Here is a 10,757-nt window from a genome sequence, read left to right as displayed (position 1 = left end):
AAGATGATCGTGATGAGGAAGATGAAGAAGAGGGAGAGGAGTCTAGTCCGGAGGAAGCCACTCCGGGCAGGCGTGACCTCCGAAATATGCCTCTTGTCAAGTGGACCAAGCCAGAGATCTGGGCTGAGAGACAGAACCATCCGTATGTTAAGGCCACGAGTATGGGAATGGATCCCCGGTTCAAGAATGGATTTCAGCAAAGAATCTATCATGAGCTTCTATGACCAAGTCAAAGAAGTTTGCTCCTCACAAGCAAGTCAACACTGAGAGTTTGCGCGACAATGATCATCTGTATCCCGGTGTGTACTCCGCTCTTGGACGATTGGGTCTGATTCCGTTTGTCACCTTCAACCACCCCTACAATGAAGATCTTGTGATGCAGTTTTTTGCCACTTTGTACTTCTCCAATGATTCTACTCGCACCCTCACATGGATGTCCGGAACGTATCAGTGTTCAGCTCCTATGGCAAAGTTCTCCGAGATCATTCCCTACCCATTCATGGATGAAGAGACTGTTTCTGATGAGTTTGGCATTGTCCGGGAAAGTGGGCAGCGCACTAAGGATGAGATTGCCTTTGCTTACAAACAAGAGAAGTCATTTGTCACTGGGTCAATCAAAGACCTCTTGCTCCTCTATGACACCATGCGCCATATCCTACGGTATACCCTCACTCCAAAGGCGGGGGATTCCCATAACATTCGGAGCTCCATGCTTGATGTCTTTGTGTATCTTCATCAGAAGAAGAAAGTGGATGTTCTGGATTTCATGTACTACGAGCTGCGTCAGTGTGTACAAGAGAACAAGTCCTTGATCTATGCTCCGTTCATACAGGAGTTGATTGAGACCGCCTGTCCAGCAAAGTACATTGCTAGCTTCAAGACTGCCGTTCCCGAGCGCAACTCCAACTGGACCCCAGCTGCTCCTGCTCCCTATGTGCCCATCAAGAAGGGGCGCAACCCTAGGCCTGAGGATCGTGCTACTTACACTCCAGGCATGTCCTCTACTGCACGGATCCCTCGTGGTAAGGCCAAGTCTGTTGGCTCTGAGGCCATTTTTGCCAAGGGAGAGAAGAAATCGCTGTTCAAGACCTTGAGCAACATGTTCAAGATGTGTCAGTCGATTCAACGTCGTCAGATCAAGGAAATCAACAAGGAGAAGCTTCTTCGGCGTGAGCAGAAGGCAGCAAGGGCTGCTGCTGGTGAGGAGGTCGGTCCAGGTTCTGAGGACGTCGACAGTGAGGCCACTGCTCGGTCTTTCCCAATGGCCGGGTGGCGTTTTGATGATGATGATGATGCCTCGAGTGCTCCTCCTCTTGTCTAGTGGGTCTCGTGTCGCCATTTGTCTCTTTTTTGTTGTCTTGATGACAAAGGGGGAGAAATGGTGTGTGTGGTGTGTGTGTTCGTGGGTGTGTTGAGATCTCAAGCCTCGTGTTTCTGGCTGTTGGTTGGTTTTAGTCGGCTTGAGATACTCTTATTTCCTTTCCGTTTGTGTGTTTGTGAGATTCTAGCTTTATTATTGTACCTTGCTATTATCCTCGTATGCTTATGCTTATTGGGTCTCACATTATGTGCTCACCACACTGTGTCATGAGATCTAGGCACTGTTATAGGTTTATTTTGATGTATCTCAAGACTTATCAATAGTGATCTTGGTCGAACCTCCTATGAGTGTACTAGATGCATTCTTGTTTTCGGGCACACATATAAGGGGAGCTATCATGATCATTATTTGTTCCATGGCTTTCTATCTGTTTATTCTCTTTGCCATGCTCTAACCACGTTGTCATCAATGCACCAAAAAGGGGGAGATTGAAAGTGCAATGGCACTTAAGCTATATTTTGGTGTGATGACAATGTGGTTAGTTGAACTAATATCGGTTGCTAAAGTTTATCTCAGGTTGTTGGTTCTAAGCGCCCGCGATGGAGATGTGCGATCCCCCATTTTAAAAAGGACAAAGGCGTGGTCTTTCGACGCTTCGAAGGTTTATTTTTGGTTTGCTTCGAGTCGTAGGAAAGACCGCACTATTAAGAGGGGTCTGTGTGGACAAATGTTGTGTGGGAATGCCTTTGCCGAGCCTTACTCTCTTACCCTTCCCACTCCAACCACCTCATATGTTTCTAGTGTGTGTGTTGTGGTACTCAGAAAGTTGCAACAGTAAGTTACTGGGTACCCCGTGCGCACGGGGTCTTTTGACCCTCGTGCGCACGGGGTACTCGGTTTTGACCCCCGTGCGCACGGGGTACTGGGTAACTCTCTGGGTACCCCGTGCGCACAGGGTCTTTTAACCCCCGTGCGCACGGGGTACCGCGTAACTCTTTGGGTACCCCGTGCGCACGGGGTCTTTTGACCCCCGTGCGCACGGGGTACCGCGTAACTCTCTGGGTACCCCGTGCGCACGGGGTCTTTTGACCCCCGTGCGCACGGGGTACCGCGTAACTCTCTGGGTACCCCGTGCGCACGGGGTGGTGCGTTTGTCTCTGGACACCCCGTGCGCACGGGGCTGACTTAGCCCGTGCGCACGGGGTCCAACGGGCAGAAATGCCCACCCTCACATAAACACTATAAATAGGCCCTTCTTCCTCCTCCAACCTCTAACCCTAATGTCTTGTTGAGCTCCACCATTGCTACACCCCATTTTGCTCAATACTCTCAATCCCTCCACCCAAATTTGTTGGAACTTTGGGGATTGGGAGAGCAAGACCCGATCTACAACTTGACCAAGCCAAATCGCGTTCCCCGCAACATTTCTTCCCCATTGACTTGTTACTCTTGGAGCTTGGGCTCCTAGGCGGTTAGAGGTTCCTCCGGAAGCTTCCTTGCTTGTGGTGTGCTCCAGAGAAGTTGTAAAGGTGTGGTGGTCGCCTTCAAGACCAACCTCGAGTGGTTCGAGGCTCATCCGTTGGGGGTGACTCGAAGGAGAATACGGTGAGCCTTTGGTGGCATTCCGCAAGCTTTGGCTCCGGCACCGCTCCAAACGGAGATTAGCTCTTCCCCAAGGAAGAGTGAACTTCGGGTTAAAATCCGCGTCCTCGTCTCACTTGTGGTTAATCCTTTCCCCCACCTTTCTTAGTTGGTGTATGCTTGTTGGCTTGCTAAGTAGTTTGTTGCCTAGCCTTTCTTCTTGGAGCTTGCTTGTCACATAGGTTGCATTCACCTAGTTGCATATCTAGTGAACTCTTTTATCCGCTAAGCCTTAAAATCTACAAGAAAGATTAAAATTTGTAGTCTCCTATTCACCCCCCCCCTCTAGTCGATCGTATCGATCCTTTCAGCAACGGTCTTGGCAATATATAGATTTCACTTGGGTTGTTCATTCAACTTCAATCAATAATGCATGATGGTAAAAAAATCTTCTCCAACTTCTTGAACACACTACACGCATGAGAAGACTATAAAATAAAACATTGTCAACTATGCTTATCCGGCTATAGAACTATGCATATCCGGCTACAAATGATCTACACAACAATGAATACATATCTGACCGCAAAACTATGCATATCCAGTTACAAATGATCTACACAACAATACATACATATCCGGCTACAAAACTATGCAGATCCGGCTACAAGTGATCTACAAAACTATGCATATCCTGCTACAAAATGACCTACACAACAATGCATACATATCCGACTACAAAATTATGCATATCCAGTTACAAATAATCTACTCTCTCCATTTCATAATGTATTGCATATAAATTCTCAGGAAAGTCAAACTTTACAAACTTTGACCAAGTTTGTAGAGAAAGCTATTTATATCAACAATACCAAATATACAATATGAAAGTACGTCTTGTGATGTATCTAAGGATATATATTTAGTATTCTACATATATATGTTTTACTCTACAAACTTGGTCAAAGTCTACAAAGTTGGACTTTCCAAAAAACCTATATGCACTATATTGTGGAATGGAGAAAGTATAAAATTATGCATATCCGGCTACGAATGACCTACACAACAATGCATGCATATCCGCTACAAAATGACCTACACAACAATGCATACATATCCGGCTACACAATTATGCATATCCGGCTACAAATGATCTACACAACAACGCATACGTATATGGCTACAAAACTATGCATATCCGGTTACAAATGATCTACAAAATAATGCATATCCGGCAAGTGTTGTACACATATTAACAACTTACTTGCTTGGTGATCTGCGCACCACTAGGCCACCGCACCATGAATCGCCTCAAGTGGCCGCAATACTTTGACGCGGCTCTTGGATGGTGTATCATCGATGGTTCAGGGACTTTAATTCACGATTGGGGATGACCGCGTCGGAGTAGGGCGCAAAATGTTTGTGTTCATGGAACCAAGTATGAATGTTGGCCCAAAAGATTGTGCCCTTTCGCTTTTGTGCCATGGATCAAACTGAGGCTAGTAGCCAACCATGCATCGCACAACAGCTCGTCCTCCCGCATGTTGAAGCTTTCTCCTCTACCCCTTTTATTTGAATCGCCACCGAAATCATGTGGATCATCATCGTCGCGCGTCCTCCTCCTCCTACTATTCGATGGCCCAATCATGTTTGTTGTGTGTCCATGCCTAGCTGGTTGTAGTCCTGATGCGTGCTCGGGTGGGTGTAGGTGTCAGACTGGGTGTTGTTGCGTACCCGGCTGGTTGTAGGTGCCAGACTGGGTGGGCTCCGAGTCATCCACCTATCCGCCCTCATAGGAACCTCCTTCGTCGCATCCCTTGTGGATCATCCCGTACATCGCCCTGTTCATGTTGTCGTACGCCGGCTCTCTCACTTTTGGCATACTAGCGAACAACGTGCGGGCACCCATCTGCTCCACACCAATCGTCCGCATCCGGACAAGCGGCAGGGACGAACACTCGGAGGAAAGCACCGGCGCCGCGTTGATATCAATGATGAACGACACGGCGGGGGATGCCGGGGACTGCCTACCAAGCTGCTTGGCAGCGTAGAAGTACGCGGCCTTGTAATGTTCCGCCCGTGGCGGTGTCTACACGGTTGACGAGGCCCTGCCGCCCATGCCGCCCCGACCTCCACCACGTCCGCGACCACATGCACACCGCCTCGTCCGCCACCAGCACGCCCTCCGTCGACCTTCCGCTTCTTGAGTTTTTTCTCCTTTGCGGCCTTCGCTTTGACGCGATGATTTTGCTGTGTCGCCGAGTTGACCTTTCGGGCGAGCGAGATGCTCAGATCCTCCATCACCTCCATCTCTGGCAAGGTCTCCTTCGGGTCCATGGGTTGGTGGCGGAAGAGAAAAAAAGAGTGAGGAAAAGGGTGGGAATTTAGTGAAGAGCGACGGGATGGAAAAAGAGAATGAGAGATTTTTGCCACGAAAATAATGCGGGCAGCTACAAAAGCACAGGCTTCGTCTCAATTTTTGGTGGGCCAGGGGTGTGGGAGTCCTACATGGCAGCCCCCTAGTTTCTTTCGATGTTGCGGGAGTCCGGACTGCTCCGTGGGCCAATGAGCGTCGTCGTTGAATGGCTTGCGGAGTCCGAACAGCTATGTCCGGATGGATACGGATGGTTTGAGGGTCAGCATTGGAGATGTCCTAACATCCTTTTGAATGTTTAAATTCGACATAAATTCATCCATTCAACCAGGAAAATTAACCGATGGAAAAGCGCAATCTGCAGTTTCAATTTCGGTGGGTTCTTTTGCTTTGCACTACAACTCAAATTAACCGCACGACAATGTTCAGATCCATCCATTCATTCTATGTACATTCAGACTGGCAATTCTCATCAACCATCCATCACCCAAGACGAGCTACGAAGGGGTCACCATGATCATGAGATGTAAGCCTTGACGAGGTCGGTGTAGTTGCATTCTTCTCCTGTCCTTGGGCATATGATCTTGCCCCCATTCTTCTTGGCCATCTCATCAAGGGCCTGGGATTTGCAACACCAGACAACACAAGCAGCAAATTTTAAGTTCTGGATTCAGTGTGAATGGTTGAGGTATCAAGATTTGGGGGGAGCAGAAGTGGGTTGGCTTGGCGCGTACCTTGGTGCTATACACGTAGCCGTTGGGCAGGACAAGCGGCGGATTCTCGGTGTCCATCAGTTCCTTGGTTATGTGGCAGACAAGCTTCGAGTGGTGCTGCTTTGAGAAGGGCAGTGGCTCTGCGAGTTTCCGGAAGCCGTCCAGCGACAAGGGGTCTTCTTTGGGGCAGTTGCCCTCGAAGCAGAATCTTTGCAAGGTCAAGGAGGGTAAACAAGATATTGCCCTAGAAGCAGATTTGGAGTTTGTAACCAATGAAAAAGAAAAGAAAAGTATCGATCATGTAAAGGATACGGAGTCTTGAGAGCTGTCAGGCCTGCTTGCAGGTAGATGTTTAGCAACGGCTCAAGTGTCATGCCATATAGTTTGTAGAATTCTTGCTTAAACTGATCCACAAGAGAATCCCACTGATTTTGCTCAAATAAGACCTGCGAGAAAAACAGAAGGTATCAGCAAGGTACCAGGAGCCCAATTTACCAATGATGCTTGAGCACCTACATCTTAGTCCAGCTGCTATCATATTTCTGATGCAGGCACAACAAAACACGAGGACATAGACAATGCTGCTAACCTTGTATTGAGCACAGTTTGTACTGCTCCTAAAAACCAGTGTTGCTGTAACACGCTGCAATTCTTTCATGTGGGTAGACCCCCAGGGAGCAAGGTATTTCCGAGCATATGATATAGCCTGCAGGAAGTTCTTAGCCTTGACTAGTTCCACAAACTCCTGAAGTCGCAGTAAAAACTCGAGCTTACTCTGCAGGGTAAACAATAACAAGACACTATGATGTACCAGAACAAAATAAAGTGTCGAGATAAAGAAGTGCTATATGGCAGCCAGAAGCTAGCAAAATCTGGTTTTGCTCTATTTACATGGAAAATGTAAAGAGGAACACACTGATGCCTTGCTCGGCTATATACCATGCATCCTCCCATAATATTTAACCTTTTTCTTTAGGCTTGTATGTTTTCACGCACGAAGGTGTAACAAATTACCTTCATCGTCCGATTTGGAGTATATAAAGGCGAGCATTTCACAAAAGTCATGCCACAATATTATAATTACTGAGATTATCTGTACCCGCATAAAGTGATTAAGAAATTACAAAGGTGAATAATTTCAACAAGCAACCTACATGATTGATGAGCTATCAGAACCATCATTAATAAACGATGCAAGCATCCCATTCACCAATGCTCTATCATATGGAGAGATTCTTTACTCCATCTCACTGCTATGGGAACGGCAGAAAAAAGGGCAGCCCCAGTGCATGTAGCTCCCGCTTGCGCAGGGTCTGGGGAAGGGTCCGACCACTTTGGGTCTATTGTACGCAGCCTTTCCCTACATTTCTGCAAGAGGCTGTTTCCAGGACTTGAACCCGTGACCTCATGGTCACAAGGCAGCAGCTTTACCACTGCTATGGGAACGGCAGACATCATCAATAATGATATAGCACAAGTAACACAAACCTTTGATTTCTTTAACCGGGACTTATTTTCTGCACACCAAGCTAAAGCAGGAGCTATTTCCTTATTCCGAAGAGAATCAATCACTCTTTTTGCATCAAGAAAAACATCAATATCAACGAGGTCCTGCATATAAAGAGTTGAATGGTTATGCCGAAGAATATCTGTGACTGCAGATAAATGCTATAGGTTCTATCTTGTAAACATGATCCGGTAGATAACAACTCTCTTATTATCATAATTACAAAAGGCATTTAGAACCAATACAGATAACTCTTATTTTAGCTTCTTGTTTAGGTAATAGCATGCACAAAGCAACATGCCATGGTCTACTGGCACATAAATCGTGCAAAGCAGAATGTCAGGAATATAGCTGGACAACTCAATAATAATGGTAAGTGCAAAAGGAATAGAATTAAATAAAGCCATCCCCATTACACATAACTTGACTAAAACCTTCCAAGCAAATGAAAGCAGAAACTGTGATGTAGCAGCATAAATAGACATAACACAACCCATCTGTCTTCGACCAACTGTCCTCATAAAAAAGGCATTGCAAGTCTGTAGTGCAATAAGGAACCGATAAAATCTCCTTATTTAGGAGGGAGGTTATGTGGAAACCTTAGAGAAAACCAAAAGCACAAAGCAGAATGTCAGGATTATAGCTGGACAACTCAATAATAATGGTAAGTGCAAAAGGAAGAGAATTAAATTATGCCATCTCCATTACGCATAATTTGTATAAAACCATCCAGGCAAATGAAAGCAGAAACCGTAATGTAGCAGACTAAATAGACATAACACAATCCAACTGTCTTCGAAGAAAGGCATTGCAAGCCTATAGAGCAATAAGAAACCAATAAAATCTCCTTATTTAGGAGGGTGGTTAGTGGAACCCTTGGAAGATCAAAACTCGACTGGGGTAGATTCATGCAGCTAGTCAAGACATCAGTAAAACAGACAGTACTCGACCTACTAGGCACCAGCACCCGGTGGCATTGCTTAAAGAGGAGGGACCGAGATACCAGTAAATGATTCACTTTGCAGACTAAATTCCTCACAGGAGACGAACCCTAGTGGGTTAGTGTCAGTGCACCCCCACCAACATAGGGACACTTGATCCCCAGCCAAGTACAGAGAATAACACCACCAGTTGACGGAGTACCCATGGAAAAGAAGTTGGTTCGGGGACTCTTCAATTTTATTTGGGCTTTAACTGATATGTAATTCCACTAGAATTGAGGAGCAATCCCTACGCTACTTTCTTAAATGCAGATCAAAATTATATGCCAGCCAGTCTAGTATCCGTCTACTCTCGAAATAGGCTTCGCCCGCTTTATAGATAAAGCACAAACCAAAGTACACAGCCAAACAATAGAAGGTAGTGAGGCAACCCTCTTACACAGCCGATCCTTGGATGAGTGGACAACATAAAACGCACACGACTTCGCTGCCGACAAAGAATACAGAAAGGTCTGAAGACAATGCCACGCAATGCCCTAGAACACCTATGCTCCACGACAACGCCCTGAGGAGGGAGAATGGTGCAAGCGTAGCCGCTGCCAAGCCCTAAACAGACAGGAGTCTTCACCCGGAACCCTGATTCGGAGAGAACCACAACTACGTCCTCAAAAAGGATAGCGGCGGGCATCGCCGCCAAAGCGTGGAGCTTTCGCTTGGCAGCTCACCCGTGCCAGAACGATGCATCCAGGGCAGCCACGCCGGGCACAGACCTCCAGGGTATCCGTCTACTCGCTGCTGCTATAACATATATTACAGTAATATATTATCCTCAAACAACCATGAATTTTCTTGGTAAGATAGACATCGACGCACTTTCGCTGCCAGGTTCTGTTCACCCTAGTCATAGTTTGCATAGTTCTACTTTCCTAAACAGAAGCATGTAGCTACATGAATCGAGCAATCAACCAGAATCCCATGTTGGGATGCCCTTCTTGCACCATTCTTATACCTGAATGCCAGAGGTTTCGGCGAGCTTGGTGGCGGTGTCGTAGTAGGACATCCGGAGCATGTAATCAACTAGGATGCGCTTCAGACGTATGTCCTCCCACTCGGCGTCGTCACCGGCGCTGGCGGCAGCCAGCCGGTCCAGCCGGGCACGACACCTCTGCACCTGGAGCTCCTCCGCCCTCGCACCCTCCTCCATCTGATGGTCATCATCAGGAACCAATTTGTCAGCAAATGGAACAACAAAAGAGACACGATCTTTGCAGCAGAATCAAGAAGCACGAACTGATTAGCTAGAAAGTTGGGATCTTTTCTGAGGCAAGTATGATTGGGCGAGAGATGGGAGGATGTGTGTATTTGGGGGGACAGTGCCTTGCGCTTGAGGCCGTGGAGGCGGGAGACGAGGGAGGTGAGGTGGTCAACGGCGGCGGCGGAGCCGCTTTCTCCGGGGGCAGCGGCGGCCGAGGAGGCGGAGGAGAGGACGGCGGCGATCTCCTTCTCGGCGAGTCGGTGGTTGGTGCGGGCGGTGGCCCTGAGGGCCTCCAGGGGCACACGCACCAGCTGGTGCTCCAGCCGCACCGACTCCGCCGCGCGCGTCTGCCGCCCCGCCGCCGCCGACGGCGCCGGCGAGACGGACGGCGACGGCGATGGCGTGTCGATGGCCATCTCCATCTTTTTTTTCCCTTTCTCTCGCTTTGTTGTGACTCACACCGAGAAAGAGGGGGGGCTTGTGGATTTGCTGGAGAATATTTTTTTTCGAGGGTACGCCAATGGCGTACCTTAGCTTTATAGAAGAGAGAAAAATATGTACAAGAGTTTACAAAGTGCCGGTTGGGCTACAACCAGCCTGACCGAGCCACCACTCCACCCACACACTACTCGACTACTCAATCACACATTGCTCTCCAAAAGCTCCTGCCGTGGCCCACATCCTCAGCTCGTCGAAGATCGTGTCTACCGTGTCTTGTTCACTCTTGATCTGGCCCGAACCAAACACCCTCGCATTCCTTTGTTTCCATAACGTCCAACAGATGAGCATGACAAAAGAATCAAACCCCTTTCTAGAGTGCTTAAGAAAACGCTTTCTAGTGTCCGACCACCAATGCACCAATCTAGAATCATATGTTGGGCAAAGCTCCGTGGGCAACCCCATCCTAAGAATGCAAGTGAACCAAACTTGCCTCGAGAACACACATTGCAGCAAAATGCGGTCCACCGTGTCCTCCTCTTGGTCACAAAGAAAGCATTGAGAAATTTGATCTTGTAGGTTATGCCTCACTCTTCTGTCGGAAGTCCATAGCCGATATTGGACCGC

General features: G+C 47.7%; 1 protein-coding gene across 1 annotated transcript; it reads right to left on the bottom strand.

Moving 5' to 3' along the window:
• Positions 1 to 5,594: 5,594 nt before the first annotated feature.
• Positions 5,595 to 10,150, bottom strand: LOC119366642 (protein MAEA homolog). The gene is made up of 7 exons (XM_037632410.1): positions 9,815 to 10,150; positions 9,447 to 9,641; positions 7,478 to 7,600; positions 6,579 to 6,764; positions 6,302 to 6,435; positions 6,011 to 6,197; positions 5,595 to 5,895 (listed from the first exon to the last, which is right to left on the bottom strand). Exons 1-7 carry the CDS (start codon positions 10,112 to 10,114, stop codon positions 5,794 to 5,796), a joined length of 1,227 nt encoding a protein of 408 aa, XP_037488307.1. The 5' UTR covers positions 10,115 to 10,150; the 3' UTR covers positions 5,595 to 5,793.
• Positions 10,151 to 10,757: the final 607 nt, after the last annotated feature.

The sequence above is a fragment of the Triticum dicoccoides genome, chromosome 1A (assembly GCF_002162155.2).
Source record: "Triticum dicoccoides isolate Atlit2015 ecotype Zavitan chromosome 1A, WEW_v2.0, whole genome shotgun sequence".
NCBI classification, from domain to species: Eukaryota; Viridiplantae; Streptophyta; class Magnoliopsida; order Poales; family Poaceae; genus Triticum; species Triticum dicoccoides.
Note: the sequence above shows the minus strand (reverse complement) of the source record. Positions and strands in the feature narration are given on the sequence as shown.